Source organism: Aspergillus japonicus (assembly GCF_003184785.1).
Source record: "Aspergillus japonicus CBS 114.51 unplaced genomic scaffold BO86scaffold_26, whole genome shotgun sequence".
Lineage (NCBI taxonomy): Eukaryota > Fungi > Ascomycota > Eurotiomycetes > Eurotiales > Aspergillaceae > Aspergillus > Aspergillus japonicus.
The window spans coordinates 33,221-51,685 of NW_020291663.1; the positions used below are offsets into that span (position 1 = coordinate 33,221).

Genomic DNA, 18,465 nt, shown 5'->3' on the forward strand with positions numbered 1-18,465 from the left:
CCACCAACAGCAGCAGATTACGGCTGTCCTCCGGGCGCGCAGAACCTGGTCACCAGAGTTCTCGCTGCCTACCTTTTATCCCTATCAACGTTATTGAGAGCTCTCTTGAGCTGAGTGGAAGCATGGCTGAAGGTATTTCTACCTCGCTCCAGACCTGCCCTGCGGATTCTCAGAGGCTTCCTGCCCTCGAGGTTCTTCCGTCTCCCCCATGTATTTCTCATCTGCATGTGAATGATCCGGGGCTTACACCCTCCCCTGGGTCCCAGCTGCAGCATTCCTCCGATGTCACCCGAAATGGAGAACACGGCCAGTCCGTTGAAGAAGCCAAGTCCACCTCAGTCGACCAGCACATAACGCCGACTTACACGGACCGACCCAAGGATATCACAACGGATTTGAGAGATGAAGAGACTGAAAATGCAACCAGCGAGCAAAGTACATCGCGCCTGTCTGAAGACCAGTTGGAAATAACCGCGCCTCAGCCGGACCTTCATGACTCGCCTACTGCGCCTCCCACAGAGACAGCGGAGGACTTGTACGATCCCTTATTCGATTCTGAAATAATGCTCAATGAGCTTGATGCCGCATTCGACTCAAACAAGCGAACTGGCGCGGAAGCATTTGAGGAACCAGACCTCTGGCAGCAGGCCTCCAAAAGGCAGGCTATTGAATCAATTCGGGATGAAATTACAATAACACCAGACAAAACACCGTCGCTGTCCTCTCTCGACTCGGCCCTGCAGCCTGATCAAACCGGAACTGGTCCTCACACGCCATTGGACCCTGACCAGGAATCAACGCCTGCGGCTTTGTTCGAGGCTTTTGGTTCATCATTTGAGGATTCGCCCTTTGATGTTCCCATGGACCTTTCATATGATGGACTGCCTGACTTTGACTTTCATGAGCTAAGCCAGGAGCTGGCCAGCGTCAAGATGCCCACTGCCGTCAATATCGCCCCTGAAGACACCGCGTCGATCAGCGCGATTACGAAAGAGCGGTTCTCTATCGATGACCAGGATCTGATTGACTGCACAAGCCGAGAGATTCTACAGCGCGTGCACGAAGAGCCGCCTTACGTATCACCATATCCAACTTACGCCGGGCCTCTGGGCTACCTGCCGTCTGCCCCCAACGTTCATGTCCAATATATCGAGGTCGCAGAGGATAAGGCCAACTTTCGCCTGACCTCATTGAGAAACCGGGTGCAGCAGCTTTCAGTGGAGCGACACAAGCTGAGGACCAAACTGGATCATTTAACGGAAATGAGCACGATCGACAGACGAACGGGAAAGACGCACTACGAATTGCTCCGCGAACAGAATGCTATGCTGCGACGGGTTTGCACTCAGCATCAGAACAGGGTGGAACGATACAAGAAAGAGGCGGATGAATGGAAGAGCAAGCTTTATGACCTTGGCACTGTCTATAACAACCTGCTATATGAGATCCAGGTACAAAAGCAGACGCCGGCGGTGGCGGGGATTCCTAATGGGTACAAACCTCCGCAAAATATCCAACCTGCACCGAACCAGCAAGTTATTGCACCAGTACCCGGCGGTGTTGCTGTGATTCGAGCTCGTCCTGCAAATCCCGACCCCGCAGCATCTCTCCATCGCCCTATCGCTCCCAGCCCGCCCAAACGCGAACCGGTGACGATCGACCTGACTGCCGACGATCCAGCGGACACGGCAAGCCCAACCCCAGCGGAGAAGCAGCGTCAAGCAGAGATGCTCCAATCCCTTCGCAGCAAAAAGTACGCTTGGCTGACGGACGCTGACGCGGTCGACCGCCACAGTACTAGTCCCCGCCCACGGCAAGGCTTCTACGGCCATGGCGGTGGATCCCAGGCCCTGGAAATGATGGGGGAGGAAGCAGCCGAACGGATCCGCAACCTCTCCGCCTCCGGGCTTGCGTCAGCCGGTCGCATCGAACCCTCCGATCCTGACGATGATGATGATGATGATGATTTGGCTCGTATGATGGAGGAAGAGCTAGCACAGGGTTGTTGATGCAAACTCCGTCTGACGTAATTTCTCCCTCGACATTTGTTCTTCATTTGCGAAAAGTTTGATACCCATATCTGAAGAGATCAGATACCATCACGTCTTCCTGCAAGATATCCATGTTCGTTCTAGTTTTTCTCTTTTCCGGGATTTTTATTTCCCCGCTTACCAACGCAGCCCCTTGGCATTCACAACTATGAGTACAAGCCTATCCTGTATGCCCATTGCATAGCTGCACTGTTGGTGTTATGTTTTATGTTCTGGTGTCCGAGTCATCTGTTGTCATTACTCACATAGTATCTACTGAGTATTCAGATACACGAGCTTACTATCGATCTATTGCGGAAGGGGCCTGAGCTTCCACTTTTTGTTGTTATTTCCCCTTTCTCTTCCCATCGACGCCGCCAAAGATGAAGTCATCAACAGCGACACAGCCTCGAAAATCAAGATTTTTTTTCTTAATGTGATCAATTTTAAAAGGAGAAGCTCAAGAGCAAATGATAATTCCATGTATCAAAACAAAAGCTCCCTAAGAAATACTTCATAAGTCATCAAGATCGTCAATTGAAAATTTTCCCCCCCACCTTCTCTCTTGCATTTCAAATGTAGTGGAAAAGAAGTAATTAGGGGGAAAAGTTCGGTCTAAAATCACACACAAGGTCTTTTCTTTTGCCCCACGTTTCCCCCATTCCCTGGATCTATGGCATGTTGAATCGGATCAGTGGTAAAGACGATTGGTGAGGGGTATGTATGTATGGGGATGGGGGGTGATGGGGCTTGGGAATTCGTGGCTTGTGGTAGTAGTGTATGTGATGGGAGAAGTAGCTGTGAGCGAGTATGTATAGGTATTGTCGGGTGAGGGTGAAGGTGGGAGGAGAGAAACGAGGATCGGTGCAGGTGGGTGGGTTTGTGATAACACGGTCTATGTGCGGGCGACCCGCTCACTCGCTTTGCGTCGCCTCAGCTCTGGAGAGTTCCCACCCATTGAACGGGACGGGACCAGAATAAAAGAATCAGATCCTCAGCCCCTCCCGCTTCTCCACGTTTGACGCCTCCGATGAAGAGGCCGACGCCGGGGCCGTATCCGGGTGGTGCTTCTCGCGATCCGCGCGCTTCAACTGCTTCCGCGCCTTGCGCCCACCGCAGCACGAGGCGCAGCAGGACCCCAGCTGCAGGATGAAGGCGAGAAGGTTGAAGCCCGAGGCGATCCACATGAACGCCAGCATGCGGGTGCCGAGGGAGGCGCCGATGTTGAGGTCGTAGTCGGAGGAGGTGAAGACGTTGCGGAAGATGATGAACATGACCGTCGCGACCACGGAGGCGACGATGGTGAAGAGCGCGGTCACGAAGGTGAGGATGAGGAAGGGGAAGGCGCGCAGGAAGACGAAGGTGCGGCGGCGGTGCTGCGGGTGGGCCTGGTTGATGGTCGGGTCGGCGGAGATGGTCTGCGGGGGCCGCGACGAGACGGCCAGCGGGGAGAGGAAGATCAGGATGAAGGTGAGGACGGTGGCCGTCAGGAAGAGGCCGAACATCCAGTGCGAGGCAATCCGCGCGATCTTGAGGGCGGAGGTGATGTCCGAGGGAAGGGCAACTGGTTGTCATTCCGGGTTAGATTGAGCTGGTAAGAAGATGTGTGGGGAGGAACGTACTGGTTGCGCCGGAGAGAAGCTCATTGAGGATGATCTCGACGGGGTTGAACCAGTAGAGAGTCTTGGGCTTCGAGCAGTTCGTAATCCCCTCGTCGAGGTAGCCCTCGCAGAAATTCCAGAGGCCGACTTGATAGAAGTCGTGCAGCCCGATGGTCCGGGCAATGGTGTTGATCAGGACGGCATTAGGGACGGAGAGTGGGATGATATTGGCCAGGTCGATCTTGAGGAAATAGGTCTCTCGGATGACGGGTTTGTCGGCGACATTGCCAATCACCACCAGAAGCAAGAAGATCCAGGCAATCAGGTAGCACAGCGAGCGGATGATGCGATGCCAGACGACCTTGGACCGTGTCCTACCGGCTTGCGGTCGTTGGGCGGACTTGTTGAATGAAGGAAGCTTTGCCATGGAAAGCGGCGCAACTATCGAGTTCGGATCAGGGCGGATGATTTCGAGGGAAGCCCCAAGGAGTTCAGGGGGGATCAGATAGTAGCAAGCTGCGCAAATAAAAGAGGAGGCTGATGGTTTGAACGAGTGGCAGCGTGGATGCAGAACCAGAAAATGCAGGGCTGGAGAAGAACTGCTGCAGAGGCGCAGGAAAGTGCGTGGGTGTATATACTATACACCCAAGGTCCCAAAAACCCAACCGACCACAGTGGATGACGTTACACCTTCAGGAACCACGTGCTAGGAGAAATGACCCAAACTGTCAGGGTCTTTAAGGTTTAGCAGAGGGTGGAAAGTGAGAAATCCAATGACAGCGACTATAGGGGGAAAAGGGAAAAAAGAGGGAGAAGATGAAGAGAATGGCAGAGGCGGATGAAGTGGACTGAGGTGGACTGAGGTGGAAAGGGGATACAACAGGAGAAAGATCGGACAAAAGTAAAATTATCAGGTTGAAAAATGAGAGACACAATGGAGACTGTAATGGGGGTGTAACAGCTCCGCCTGGCGGTTTAGTCGCACGTAATGACGGCTGCGGCGCCCAAGAAGGAAAGGATAAGATCTAGACCCTCAGGGACGGTTCAGCCCAGTGGCTGGTGAGATTTGAGAAAGAGATATTCAAACGAGTACGGAATGAGCGTGGGCGCGCCACTCGAAGGTGGGGGAGGGGGGAGATGGCCCAATTGAAACTAGATGATGATCGTGGACGATTTTTTCTCAATTGAATTGAATCAATTGACTGCAATGAACAATCTCCATAGGGCCTGGAAGACAATTGACTGGCGATGGACTGCCTATCAGGGATGAATAAGCGATGAATTGATCTGCCTGGAAAAGCTCAGGGAGAGTGATTGGGTAGATTAGACGCCTGCGACGTCACTTGAGGCAGTAGCGTGGCCCCACTTGGTGGCTGCCAAGAACGCCATGCGGGGCGCTTACCGGAGCCGATCCTCCGATCGTCTCTTGCATGAATGGACTCTAGTACTGACCAAGTACGGAGTATACTCAGTAGTAATTGCTCAGGAGTAGAAAGTTTTCAACTCAGACAACAGAACAATCAAGGTCATATACCATTGATGGCTTTGGTCTCGATGGACATAGCAAACTAATACCCAACAAGCCCAGCAAGCCCAGCAAACGTGTTGTGCTCCATCCTGTAATCTAAATGGAACCCGTGCGATACAACTAGTCGACTATCAGTTTAATTTTAGCTCTGCATCTCCCATCGCTGTTGGCATCAACTTCTTTTTCCGAATACGATATATTGTGTCCTCACTTGAACAGTGCATGCCATTCAACTCTAAATCGAACCCCACCACATACCCTATCCTGTTGACCGAGTGTCAACCACGTCGGCATTTTCGCCAAGCTGTTTGGGCTTCGCTTAGATTTGCAGATCTTGATAACTTATGCAGCCCACACTTAGGGGTTGATATGGGGGTTGGTATGCGACTCTAATCACGGACAATAAACCCCATTCTTGACAAGCCGTAAGGGAACAAGCTCAACTGTGCAGTTTGAAGTGCTGCGTCACGAGGGTCTAGACCGGAATTCAGTATTTGAGATACTCGTCCAAACTTGGGCTGTTCCCTCTAAAAATCCATCCGAGAAAAAAGGGCCCAAAGTAAAAGAAAAGGTTCAGCGTGGCGCAAGTTTTAGGTTAAGCAAGAGCATGTCGTCATTGGTTGAAACGGGGGCAAGGTTGCAGCCTAATCAAGTAATGAGGACCATTGCAGGGGTTGGATTGTCCTTCGGGTTAACTTAAGTACTGTATCGACATTTCCCCAAAAATACGGAGTACTCATACATACAACTTTCCTCCCTCCCTTTTTACCCTTAACCCTTTTTCATCATCGGGGGATATTGTTATTTTATTATTCTTTTTTTCCCTTCCCATCAGGCACATTACCCTCCCGCCTGATCTTCTCGTGCAACTTGACATTCTTCTTTCACTCTTTACACTCTTTACACTTATATGTTTCATAGACCCCCTCTCCATATATATTCATACAAATTATACAAATTGAGACGGCAATTCCCTCAGTCGCAGCGCTGCGCCCCTCGCCTCCGCCTTCCGCTCTTGCTCTTCCGCCCACCCCGGCATCATGCGGTTGATCGCTCATCTGCTCCCCCTTCTGCTGGCCGGCATCCTACCCTCCTATGCCAAAGATGAGGCCACAACAATCACTTCAGCAGGGGATGGGGCACTCGTCCTGACCGGATCGATCACCACCTCCATTAGCGAGGCGACCCTCCCGACAGGTGACTATCTCTCGTACACCTCGACGATCACGCTCTCCAACGACCACACGACCGGAACCAGCACCAAGGTTGGGGTCAGCACCGTCACCGATGCCAGCTCCTCGGGCAATGCAACGGCCACGACGACAAGCTCGCGCTCGAGCACTAGCTCGAACTCTGTGACGCTGCTGGTGGGTGGTGGCCACCATACCATGAATGGCACAGCCAATGCGACATCCACCTCCACCACCTCCGCAACATCGACCCCGGTCGTCAACACGCAGCCCTGCAATGGCTACTCCGACTTCTGCTCGCGCAAGTACTCCAACATCACCATGGTCGCCGCCCACAACAGTCCGTTTGTCAAACCGGGCAACGCTGCGGCCAACCAGGCCTATAAGGTGACGGATCAGCTGAACGATGGCATTCGCATGCGTAAGTCAATGAATGACCCGGAGTATTGCGCAACATAGACTAATACGCGTTATTCTCCGCAACAGTGCAATTCCAGACCCACTTGATCAACGGGACCTTGTATCTCTGTCACACGAGCTGCGAGATGCTCAACGTTGGCACCCTGGAGGACTACCTGACCACCGTGACCACCTGGATCAAGACGCACCCTTACGACGTGGTCACGATCCTGATCGGCAACTACGACTACGTAGATCCGGGCAACTTCACGGCCCCCGTGCAGAATTCGGGGCTGATGGACTATGTGTGGACGCCGCCGAAGATCCCCATGGCGTTGGACGACTGGCCGACGCTGTCGAACATGATCCTGTCCGGAAAACGCGCGGTTGTCTTCATGGACTACCAGGCCAATCAGACCGCCTACCCGTGGCTCATGGACGAGTTCTCGCAGATGTGGGAGACCCCGTTCTCGCCCACCGACGCCGCGTTCCCCTGCACGGAGCAGCGCCCGCCGGACCTGTCGGTCCAGGACGCCAAGAACCGGATGTATATGGCCAATCACAATCTGAACCTGGATGTGAGCATCGGCAGTATCAGTCTGCTGATCCCCAACACGGCCATGCTGAACCAGACCAATGCGGTGTCGGGCTACGCCAGTCTGGGCCTGATGGCCGAGAACTGCACCGGTGAGTTTTTCTTGGGGGTTCCAGCACCAAGCGTATACTGATGTGTGTATGATACAGATACATGGGGCCGGCCGCCGAATTTCCTGCTGGTCGACTACTACAACTACGGGAACTTCAACGGGTCCGTGTTCGAGGTGGCTGCCGAGATGAACAACGTCACATACAGCGGCACATGCTGTGGGACGGCCTCCGCGGCCCCGATCGTGCTGCCGGGGCCCAGCATGCTAGGTACGTTGTTCCTGGTGGTGGGAGTGTCATTGGTTGGATGGATGTTTTAGCTTCTTGATTATATACCTTATATAAGTTTGTTTATTCTGATGGATCACGAGACATGAGCGTTGTATGATGAATTGAAGATATATATAGTGCTGCCAAATCAATAATCCTTGTGGACGATAAGTTCAATAGTAAATGCGCCCGCATATGCATACAAGTACCGGGGATAATTTGATACCTGGAATTTATGTATGTACAGTACGTATAGTTCTCTGGAGAAATTGAGTCAGTCCATCATGTGACCACACTCCGTCTATGCGGAGAATGAGCAGGGGTAGTAGTCCCACCCAACCTCCTGCAGTATGCCATGCCAAAATCCCCATCCCATGTGTCTGTCGTGTCGCGATGACCCCCCCCCCCCCCCCTCCCATATCTTGACCTCCAAGGCGATCCAATCCTCCAAGAGCAAATTCTTGGATGCGGAAGCTCGGCAGTCGTTCTGCCCCACGAAGGCGCTGCCGTCAAGATCCCGTTACGGTATCGTTGGAGCGCGGACTCCGACGTGGAAGTGAACCTTTACAGCCTCCGACGCGAGCAAGATATCTATCGTCGCTTGCACGGCGATCCGGACGACCGCTGTAGCGGCATCGTCCGTTGTCTCGAGGTTTCCACGGCGCCACTCAACTGGCTTACATGGCGAACGGCGACCTTCGGGATTATCTCGACAAGCGCCGGCCGGCTCAGGAGCTGCAACTCACCTGGTTCCGGGAGATGGCCCGCACCCTGTGCTACATCCATGACAGACGGGTGCTTGTTGCGGGCATCGCCACTCGCAATTTCCTTCTTGATACCGATCTGGCGGTCAAGATCTGCGATTTCTCCGAGGCGTCGCTCCTGCCACTGGAGTCCGATATGGAGACCGCGGATGATCATGGATACACCACGCAGATCGACGTCGGCCTCCTGGGGACGGTTATGTACGAAGTGATGACCGCGACGAAGTGTGAGATCGATCTTTTCAAGCACAACGCCCCCACCGACGGCCGAGCGTATTGGCCGGAGAGGAAGTCGCTGCCGAGCACCGAGGGCCTGTGGCTCGACTGGATCGTCGAGGGCTGCTGGGACGGGGCATTCCGCAGCGCGCACAGCCTCCAGCGAGCATTGGATTCGGTCGATCTACGGCCTCCCTCTTCGGTCGATTGACCGTGTAGGTACGCCGGCTCCCTTTCTTCTTGCTGTGAGTATCAAGGAGTATGCGAGAGATCGGCCAATCGCGACTGTCATTGGGGTCTTGGGCTTGACGATGTTCACTCTTATGATCGGCAGGAGAGTGTTGCCTGTGTCATGAGCCTTCTCTTGGTTTTACAAGTTCTCTGGTATCTGGATATAACATCATCGACAAATACTCCGTAGGTCCGGAGTACGGAGTACAGTACTACATATGAAGTACACAGCCAGGGATAGTCGTTACGGTGACGGTAGGGGAGATCAAAACACCATCCCCAAACGGGACTAGCACGCACCTGACCCGAGGACCTCCCCTCTCCCCTCTCTCTCTCTCTCTCCGCCTTTAACAATGGATAAATCAAGCATCATCAATCACCAGCCATCCATAACCTATCAAACTATCTCCGCCCACCTACACAACCCACCCGAGGGCTTTTCACATCAATTGACCCCAACAAACACCAGGGCCACACATCCCCCCCCCTCCCTCCTTCCTCTTCTTTTTTATCTCCCTCCCCTTCTCCGATATATCCCCCGCCGCACCCGGCCCCCCGAACAAAATGGTCGACATCCTCCCCCTCAGCAGCTACCCCTCGTACATCGACCTCCTCCCCTCCATCCAGACCTGCAACATCACCAACCTGCCCGAGAACTACTTCCTGAAGTACTACCTGTACCACGCGCTGACCTGGCCGCAACTGTCCTTCGTGGCGGTCGTGCGGCCCAAAGACGGCTACAGCAAGCACCACGGCGGCCGCGACAGCTACCCCAAGGTCGTGGGCTACGTGCTGGCCAAGATGGAGGAGGAGCCCACGGACGGTGTCGCGCACGGCCACATCACCTCGCTGAGCGTGATGCGCACGCACCGCCGGCTGGGCATCGCCGAGCGGTTGATGCGGATGAGTCGTATGCCCCCCCCCCTCTCCTTCTTTAGGGTTTGCGTTGTAGTGTGGAAGAAAATGAAGTGGTGGGGTGGCACAGTGGCTAATTTTGTTTCTTTCGATGCGGGCAGAACGAGCAATGGCCGAGTCCCACCGCGCCCAATACGTCTCGCTGCACGTGCGCGTCTCCAACACCGCCGCCCTCCGCCTCTACCGCGACACCCTGGGCTTCCAGGTCGACTCCGTCGAGAGCAAGTACTACGCCGACGGCGAGGACGCCTACGCCATGCGCATGGACCTGTCGGATATGTGGGTCGACTGGGCCAAGATCGAGCGCGAGGACCGCGAGCGCGCCGCCCGGGAGGACGGGAAGGACGGCGATGAGGGCGAGCCCGTCGGCGAGCTGGGCAAGGCCGCCGACGACACGAAGGAGCAGGAGAAGATGGTGCGCGTCAAGGTCGGCCGCGGCTTGGGCGTCGGCGATCTGGTCGAGAAGAATGAGGCGGCGCAGTCGGGTAACTAGAGCCTTTTTTTTTTCTTGAACATTCACAAGAAAACCTAAAAAAAAAAAGTTTAGACTAGAACAAAGAAACAAAAAAGTGTTTTGAAGGTTGGAAGGTGGTTACTCCAGTGCGGTTACGGCCAAAATGCTTGTATGTACAACACAACACAACTCCACATAAGAATGCCTCCCGACTTGCAACCTATACACAAATAGACAGACAGACAAACAGACAGACCGACGACACCTTGCTATGCATATCCCATCCCGCTTGCTAATTCGACACGACGCTAACCTGACTAAGTTATGCTGGCCCTCGTTTTATGCTCCTCCTATTTGCGTCCCGACGGACCTCGTTTCCCATCATCTGCATTCTTTTCATCGGCTGACTTCTCAGTCCCCTTATCCGACGAAGCAGGTTTATTGTCACTGCCCTCGGACTTCTCTTTGGGTATCACCTTGGCTTCTTTTTTCTCAGCATCACACGAGGACTCCGTACTCGGTGCACGGGCCGAGCTGATCTCACTGGCCTCCGTCTCGGCCGCAGACCGTACCGGAGACGAAAGCGATGCAGATGACTGGACCGTCGACGGAGCCTCGACGCTATTCTCCAACTCGAGAGTCTGAAGGCGCTGCTCCAACGCCGCATCCGAAGCAGGTTCGGACGTCTGTCGCGCGCGTTGCTCCTGGCGGCGACGGTTGCGCTTCAGCCGTCGTTGCTCTCGCTGTTCCTCACGGGCCCGCCGTACGACATCCCGGAAGGCCTTGCGCGTCGCCCGCGTTTCCTCCTTCACCGCGCGCTTCTCGGCCTGTTTCCGCTGCTGCTGTTGTGGCGATTCCCATCGGCCCCAGCCGTGGCGCCAGTTGCTTCGGCCCGAAACGCGGTTCTGCCGTCGTGATTCTTGCAGAAGATCGAGTTGCCGGCGGAGGCCCACGGCTTGCTCGTACAGAGCCCGGTCATGGTAGTCATCCAGCGACAACAGCTGGGCGCGGACGGTAGCCAGATCGGACGCGCTGAGTTCGGATGTGGTTGAGAAGGTATCGATCGATGAAAAAGACGTGTCCGAAGCTTCTGAGCTCACGGATGCCCGCCGCGTGCGTTCCGATGGTGTTGAGACCGGCTGCTGATTTGTGATGATGCCTGTTGTCGTCTCTGTCGGAGCAGCGGTGGGTTGCGTATAGGGTGCGTTGTAGTATCCGATCTTCGGGGGCTCGCTCGCACCCCACTCGTTCTGCGGGCGACCGGAGAACCCGGTGAACGCGTCGCCCATTTTCCGTCCTGAGAGACCAGCTTGCTCCTCCAACCAGCGGCTATGAGCAAGGGCCTGTTCTTCAACTTGTCGACCGTAGTGCTGGGCTTGTGCGCTGATGTGGTCCCCATATTGTGCGGCTTGTTCAGTAATGCGTTCACCGTATCTCTGGGCCTGGGAAGCCAGTGATGCTATCCACCCCAGGGGTCCGCCTTTGGATTGGCCCTGGATTTGACCAGGATAACCATATGGGGGTGCATTCCAACCCCACGTATTTGGTAGTGGATACTGTCCCGGTGGAGGCGGAGGCGGAGCGGCGTAAGGATACACAGGAGGTTGGACGGGAGGGACGCCGGCAGGGTTATAGAAAGCAGGAGGACCATATGGGGCGGCATAGGGTCCAGGAACTGGAGGAGACGGGTAGGGTGGGAAACCATAGGGTCCGGGACTAGGTGTAGCATTTGGTGGAGCGGCGGCAACCTGGCCTGGGGTCGCTGGTGGCGCATTCGGTTCCTGCCGACGAGTTCGACCGGCATTCGAGGCAGCCTGTCCAGTGCGGCTTGTTGCAGCGGGATAACACTTCGGGCACAGGGACGATCGGGGCGTCCGTTGAGGATCCATCACGTAATTATACATCACCCGGGCCGACCGCGACTCGAAGAAGTATTGATTCCATTCCATGATCACCGCGGAAATACGCCGCTTGCGATCCGCATCGCTCTCCTGAGGTCGATCCTTGCGATCGCGCTGGATTTCGGCTCTGAGTTGGCGGGGTAGTTCGGAAGACGACGACGCAAGTCCTAGATGTGGGGGGAAAAGACACCGTAGAAACATGTCCCAGTCCTGCTGGGTGATGTCCTCCGTCCGCGTATTCCAGCACCGCGGGCGACGGGGAAAGTCTTTAGACTGACTCCGTGGATAGATAGTGAGGCAATGTTCTGCGATCGGTCGCTCGGGGTTCTGCGTTGGAGCGACTCTCTCGGCGAAATAAGCCGCTGCAGAGGTGAAATGGGCGGGTAGCGAAGCGGAGGTGGCTGTACTCTCACTTCCTGCGAGACTCGTCGCAGGACTGGTAGGTGGGTCATACGATGCTGCATCACCTCCCCTCAGGCGGAGCAAGGTCCGATTAACTTCTGCAGATGCCGCGGCGTTTCTATTGCTCGCTTGGGCGATCATTGGGTCGACCGCGGAGTATGGCGGAGGAGGAGGAACCTCCTCGGAATCCATGGCGAAGGCGTAGAGCGAGTTAAATTGTAGAAGACAGAGCGGGGAGCGGTTATCAAAAGTGGTAGATCAACCTTCAGGCCCATCAATCGTCATCCATTGCGCTCAAGATGACATAGAATACCCACCGGCCCAAACGGACGCAGGGACAGACAAGGGAGGGAGGCGCTGGAAGGCAGCAAGATTGTTAACTAGTACATCATCGGCGAACGCCGTCAGTTATGGTTCGAGTTACAGACAGGCTCTGGGGAAACCTAAGACAAGTGGCAGGAAACTCACATGTAAGAATAAAGAGTAACCAAAGACGCGCCTAAGGGTATATGCAGGAAGGTTAATAATAATAGATGACGAAAATCGTGGAAGGGAAGGGGGAGGAAGTTCGGAGGGGAGCGAGGGAGGAAGAGGAGGCTGAGTGGGAAGTGGGAAGTGGGAAGTGGGAATCGTCGGGCGGCGGGCGGAGGATCGGCGATTGCACCGAGAAAGTTTCCCCGCTGACTGACTTCCGCCCTATCGAGTCGATCACTATAGCTGTTTCAGGTTGAGTATAGTTCAAGGTTACTATGTCTTATACCTGTTTGGGTAGTACAGCACAGAAGGATCTGTAGTAAGTACCATCACTGATATATCTAGTCTTATATTCAATTCAAATCTAATCGAATGAGATATTTAGATATCCGCAACACTGTTTGTTGCAACCAGACAGCCACATATTTACTCCGCCCTGCGCCCAACGCCATGCCTATATGCAATAGCAAAAGAATTCCTGGAAAATTTCAGTCCCATGCATCCCCCCATCCGTCATCCTCATCCTCATCTTTGGGTTTGGTATCGATCTTCTTAGCGGGTGCAGCCGTCCTCGATTGAACCACGCTGCCACGACTCGATGTACGCGACACAGTCGCAGAGCTAGATTTGTTCAAGCCCTTAGGCAGCGGCTTCTTGACTTTCGACTGCGCCGCAAGCCAGCCTGCAAAGTCCGGCTCCCCTCCATCATCGTATGGCACTGCGGCTGCCTTGGGCGCTGGGGCATGTATGGAAGGGCTGCTGATTGTGGCTTCCTCGAATGGATCCGCTTCCTTAAGCGCACTCCCCTCGTCCTCATCGTCTATTGCACCCCAAGCGTCGTACACATCCTCGGATTCTTCCTCCTTGGCCACCATTGGCGGCTGCTCAGACACTGATCGGTTCAGAGAATGGCCCGCGGGGCGCGCTGTATCCTTGGGTACAAGTGGCGATGACCGGGTTGAACGAGGCAGTGACGCAGAGCGCACGGGCTCTGGCTCAGCAGGCTTGGCAGCATTCGCAGTAGGCTCAATTTCGCCATTGGCCGCCGTAAGCTTATTTGTGAAAGACGAAATCGCCCATCCCGCCCATGATTTGTCGTTGCTTGTTCCAATGCGAGCGGTGTCTTTGGCGGGTTCGGGACTGCTTGTGGATGGAAGCACCGTGTCGGCCATGGTGCTGCTAAACTTTCGGATGCGCTGAAGGTAAAGGTCCAGAGTCTTATTTGCCTGGTCTCGCACCATCCTAATGTTACTGCATTAGCCCCAGCCCTATATATGTTTAAAATGAGGATAGCGCATACTTCTCTTTATCCAATAAAGAAGGGCAAATGGCGGGCAGCACTTTGCCCGCACAGTCCTCTTCCGAGAAGAATTCCATCGTTGCGCCTAACGCGAGTAAACCAGCACTGCGAGCGTGCACAAATGGGTCTCGAAGGGATCTTGAGAACGCTGCGATGAGAACTTTAGATCGCGACTGCCCACTGTCAGCGAGGGAAGTTGGTATAACCCTAAGTTCCACTTACACCCTGTCCGAGATTCTTTGCGATTTTGCCCAAGCAGATAGTTGTATTGGTACGGATTCCGGGTTGTTCATCGTTCGCAGTCCGCGCCAGATATTTCAATAGGTCACCATTAATAGTGCGGTCGTTGAGCTTGTTGATAATTGGCAAGACTGCCTTGACTGTCTGCTCGCGGACCACGGGCGCCGCATCCGTGAAGCCGGAGGTCTAGTGTGGTCGTGTTAGCAGGGATCAACAAGCAAAGCGGCGATTGACCTACAATCTGAGGGAAGATTTTATCATTGACAATCTTGTGGGGTAGGTTGTCAATCATCATCGGCAGCTGGTCCAGCAGACAGACCCGCAGAGCCCGATCAGGGTTGCCAAACAGTCGGACAATCATCGGGGTAAGCTTCGCGTTGAACTCCTCTGATGACAGCTTAGAACCGATCTTTAGAACAGCACTGAGCACTTTCGGGCCGCCTCCGCCGAACTCGACAGACTTCAAAAGTTCCGGAAGCACCTTCATCTTGAAGAACTCCTCAGGGAAGTCCTCCGACAAGGAATCGAGCTCACTATACCAGTTAGCACTAGTTGAGAATCTTGAAGATTAAGAGGAAGACCATACTTTACGAATTCTTCTCGTTCAACATCGTTTTTCAGACCTAGACTCTCTATATCGTCGCATAGGCGAATGAGCGGTGTCTGGAAAAACCCGCCGCTCTTCTTGCCCTGCTCGACGAAGTGAGCGGGACTCAGCCGCAGCTTAGGGTTGGCTGTGCATAGGCGTTTATAACTCTGGTGCATACTAGGTGGTATGTTGGTCGTCTTGCCCACCTGGTCACCACCTGTGAAGCTGCCATTGAAGACTTCATAAATCAGGATTCCCAGTCCGAATGAGTCAATAGCTGTGAGCGGGTTCCGCTTGATGATATCCCAACCTCCCTTGACAACTTCCGGAGGTGTGTATCGAGCCGCGTCGGGTAGAAGACTGGCATATGTCTGTTCAAGAGGTCAGCACTCCTCTACCTCCAGCACTTTCGCAGAGAGTCTTACATATATAACGGCGTCCTCCTCATTCATTGAACTTAGAATGTCAAACCCTCCCAGCTTCCACTCGCCACTTTCACCCGTGAACACCGACGAGGCTCTGACGGCACCGTGGACGGACGACGCATCGGCGTTTATGAATTTCAGGGTAGACTGAGACCAGTGTTAATCAATGTGGCAGTCATCACCTATGTTCAGGACAGCAAGCACATACTGCGACAGCATATAGACCCCATTTGGCCGTCTCCTCGCTCAGGCTTCTCCGTTTCACGTGCCAGGATAGAGGTACAACACGCTCGGTAACGATGTATAGATTGGCGTCCGTCTGCAAGTCATTAGAGTCGTTGTCCTCAGCAGGAAGCGCCATGTGCAAAGCTGCGCATTACCTCAATCGTGTCCAGAACCTTGATCACGCCGGGATGTCTTAATGTTCGAGACTTTCGCACTGCATTTCTGGCAAGCGGTAACCGAGACTTGTTTGCGGCGATATCGAAAGTAAACACACTACAAGGGGACCCGTCGTCCTATTTGTGGCAGCACATTTCGCATTAGCTCTCATTGTCAATGCGACCCCACGGCAAGGTACATAGAGCTTCATACCCGTTTCGTAGCATTATGAAGAGCCCAAATGGAGTCAGCAATATCAACTCTGTCTCCGAGAGAGTAAGGAAAGGAGCTGCCTTTGGCGATGGCAGATGCGACAGCGGATTTGAGGAAATCCATCGTCGCAAGTGGGGATTGGGTGATAGGGAGTAGGCCGTTAGCTGGTCTCAAGCAGCTCCGGTCGCAACAGTCGACTGTTCGAATATTGGGTAGAATGTAAGAAGAGCGTAGCAGACAACAAGCGCAGTCTAAAATATAATTCGAAGACAGGAAAGGTTTGCGGCCCCCAAATTGACAATGGGGGAGTTGTTATAGGCGGAGGAAGAGAGGGGAGATGACACTCAATCAATAATAATACATTAAGATGATCCGCGGGACTCGGCCAAGTTGAAGGCGGAACAAGACACTGAGTGGGCTCCAGCTTACCTACTAGTAAACTGCTGCCCCGCCCCGAATCAGGCTTAGCGCCCGGGAACCCAGTGCCTGAATTCTTTCTTCCGCCCGCCTCAGCTCAAGCTTCGTCATTCCATCTTCATCCTCCTTCCTCTCATCGCGTCTGACATCCTCCTTTGTTTACAGATTCAAGTACCTGGACTCAACCTTTTCATGATGCTGATAATGAACAGCGTTCTCACATATTATGATTATCTATCGTGCCGACTGATCTAGTGTTTTTCCTTTCCTCATCTCCTCCCACATTAACCTTCTGAACCACTCTACCATGTCTATTTACCATCTGCATTCTAATATCCTCAATATCCTACCAAGACGAGACTTACGCCAGACGCCTTCTCCCTCTTCTTCCCCCTCCTCCTCCCTACTCCCCGACCACAAATCCCCCCAAAATCTCCAATGATGCGAACCTGGTAAAAGGTCAGACCGCGCCGTCCGCCCCGAACAACCACACCCATCCTACCACTCCAAACCACCACCGCGCCCTCCTCGACTACCCACCTCGACCTCATCCATCCATCCCACCAGCTTCCCACCACCAAATCCACAAGAACCCTACGAATCCCACCCACCCAAAACCTCCCCACAGCCTCCTCCTCACTCAGTCCACAACATCACCCTTCTCACTCCTCATTTCCCAACCCCTCCCCCCATTCCCTCCATAACCCCATCTCCCCCGTCCTTTCCCTCTCCCCTACCCTTCACAACACACCAAAAGCAGACCAATGTCCACCACCTCGAAACCAAGGTCTTTGTCAAACCCCATACAAAACCTTTTTAGCTAAAGGACATGTGTATAGCAAACGCGCCGCAATTTGGGGTTTCTGGTTCCGCTTCACTTTTCCATGAGGAACTTTTTCTTAGAAACTATAAGGCTGCGGCGGACATTTTTTCCTCGTCTCTTTTCTATAGCCCCCCCTTTCCCCTTTTGATCCCGTTTATCTTGTCTAAACTCATGAACGATTGGGGACGTGAGTTCTGACGACGATACCCGGGAAGGAGATTGGGAGAGGGGGTTTTGGAAGGGTGAGGTTTGCGGGATTCGATGGTAACTGCTGTGGATGTGAGTGGGTGCGGTGTGAGAGGAAGAGTTTGGGGGTATCGTGGGGGCATGGGGTGGAATGGGGGAGTTGGGGATACTTCTACTGTATACTGTATGGTATATGGTATGTGGTGTATGGGGAAGGAGGTTGGGGAGGGGGATTGGGGTGTTGTTAAAGGGTAGCTGTGGGTTCTCATGAGGCTTGGTATATGTGGTTTGCTGTGGAATCGAGGCCCTCTGGGGACTTGGTGGTGTGTGAGGTTCGTGGGGAAGAATGGGGAGGTCATGGATCATGGGAGGAAAGGGTGGAAGTACTGCGGTGGTGGTGGTGGTAGTTATGATGTTGGTTGGTCGAGGTGGATTGAATGACGACCAAATTTATAAACTGAAAAGACCTGAGGAGATTGCAAAACCCCCCCTATTATTGTCATTGTTCTGTGGTGTGCCACTTTCCGAGGCGCAACACGCTCAACTTCATGACATAGAGTTAGCTAATCAGATTGAAGGTTCCATTGTTTTAGAAGTTACTAGCAAATCACCCCTCAGATTTCTCCCTCTCGGCCTTCATATCCATATCTTCCATGCATACCCCTTGCCCGTCATAACCTCAGCCCCCTTCCATCAAGCTCGTGCAGAACTACATCGGCATTTCTCAATAGCTTCCACTGATACGTCATCCTTCATGCCCCCACATTCTTCCACATGCACTTGTCCAATCTTTCATCCCTCGCGCGTAAAAAAAAAAAAGGTAACTGAAGCCTAAGGAGCAAACAAAAATGAGAAAACGAATAGACCCCCC

At 53.7% G+C, this 18,465-nt stretch overlaps 8 protein-coding genes across 8 annotated transcripts; 4 read left to right on the forward strand and 4 right to left on the reverse strand.

The window, feature by feature from the left end:
* Positions 1 to 89: 89 nt before the first annotated feature.
* BO86DRAFT_389434 (uncharacterized protein) lies at positions 90 to 2,486 on the forward strand. The gene has a single exon (XM_025672132.1). It carries the CDS (start codon positions 123 to 125, stop codon positions 2,007 to 2,009), a length of 1,887 nt encoding a protein of 628 aa, XP_025527333.1. The 5' UTR covers positions 90 to 122; the 3' UTR covers positions 2,010 to 2,486.
* Positions 2,487 to 3,016: 530 nt separating this feature from the next.
* Positions 3,017 to 5,193, reverse strand: BO86DRAFT_419202 (SUR7/PalI family protein; the record flags this gene model as incomplete). The annotated part of the gene is made up of 3 exons (XM_025675112.1): positions 3,017 to 3,594; positions 3,653 to 4,012; positions 5,166 to 5,193. The coding sequence occupies 3 exons, from the start codon at positions 5,191 to 5,193 to the stop codon at positions 3,017 to 3,019; spliced, it is 966 nt and encodes a 321-aa protein (XP_025527334.1).
* A 714-nt stretch (positions 5,194 to 5,907) lies between these two features.
* Positions 5,908 to 7,828, forward strand: BO86DRAFT_389436 (PI-PLC domain-containing protein). Its single transcript, XM_025672133.1, has 3 exons — positions 5,908 to 6,770; positions 6,836 to 7,435; positions 7,493 to 7,828. Exons 1-3 carry the CDS (start codon positions 6,200 to 6,202, stop codon positions 7,711 to 7,713), a joined length of 1,392 nt encoding a protein of 463 aa, XP_025527335.1. The 5' UTR covers positions 5,908 to 6,199; the 3' UTR covers positions 7,714 to 7,828.
* Positions 7,829 to 8,011: 183 nt separating this feature from the next.
* BO86DRAFT_97489 (uncharacterized protein) lies at positions 8,012 to 9,146 on the forward strand. The gene has a single exon (XM_025677837.1). It carries the CDS (start codon positions 8,345 to 8,347, stop codon positions 8,852 to 8,854), a length of 510 nt encoding a protein of 169 aa, XP_025527336.1. The 5' UTR covers positions 8,012 to 8,344; the 3' UTR covers positions 8,855 to 9,146.
* Positions 9,147 to 9,438: 292 nt separating this feature from the next.
* On the forward strand, positions 9,439 to 10,282 carry BO86DRAFT_313720 (peptide alpha-N-acetyltransferase complex A subunit ARD1; the record flags this gene model as incomplete). The annotated part of the gene is made up of 2 exons (XM_025668020.1): positions 9,439 to 9,784; positions 9,891 to 10,282. 2 exons carry the CDS (start codon positions 9,439 to 9,441, stop codon positions 10,280 to 10,282), a joined length of 738 nt encoding a protein of 245 aa, XP_025527337.1.
* An 83-nt stretch (positions 10,283 to 10,365) lies between these two features.
* Positions 10,366 to 13,081, reverse strand: BO86DRAFT_448369 (uncharacterized protein). Its single transcript, XM_025676642.1, has 2 exons — positions 13,015 to 13,081; positions 10,366 to 12,926 (listed from the first exon to the last, which is right to left on the reverse strand). The coding sequence occupies exon 2, from the start codon at positions 12,736 to 12,738 to the stop codon at positions 10,594 to 10,596; it is 2,145 nt and encodes a 714-aa protein (XP_025527338.1). The 5' UTR covers positions 12,739 to 12,926; positions 13,015 to 13,081; the 3' UTR covers positions 10,366 to 10,593.
* A 356-nt stretch (positions 13,082 to 13,437) lies between these two features.
* Positions 13,438 to 16,536, reverse strand: BO86DRAFT_339314 (COPI-interacting protein CEX1). Its single transcript, XM_025669012.1, has 9 exons — positions 16,169 to 16,536; positions 15,955 to 16,092; positions 15,783 to 15,893; positions 15,575 to 15,721; positions 15,147 to 15,520; positions 14,799 to 15,093; positions 14,543 to 14,746; positions 14,321 to 14,493; positions 13,438 to 14,262 (listed from the first exon to the last, which is right to left on the reverse strand). The coding sequence occupies exons 1-9, from the start codon at positions 16,289 to 16,291 to the stop codon at positions 13,509 to 13,511; spliced, it is 2,319 nt and encodes a 772-aa protein (XP_025527339.1). The 5' UTR covers positions 16,292 to 16,536; the 3' UTR covers positions 13,438 to 13,508.
* A 761-nt stretch (positions 16,537 to 17,297) lies between these two features.
* BO86DRAFT_97541 (uncharacterized protein) lies at positions 17,298 to 18,237 on the reverse strand. Its single transcript, XM_025677838.1, has one exon. It carries the CDS (start codon positions 17,958 to 17,960, stop codon positions 17,460 to 17,462), a length of 501 nt encoding a protein of 166 aa, XP_025527340.1. The 5' UTR covers positions 17,961 to 18,237; the 3' UTR covers positions 17,298 to 17,459.
* Positions 18,238 to 18,465: the final 228 nt, after the last annotated feature.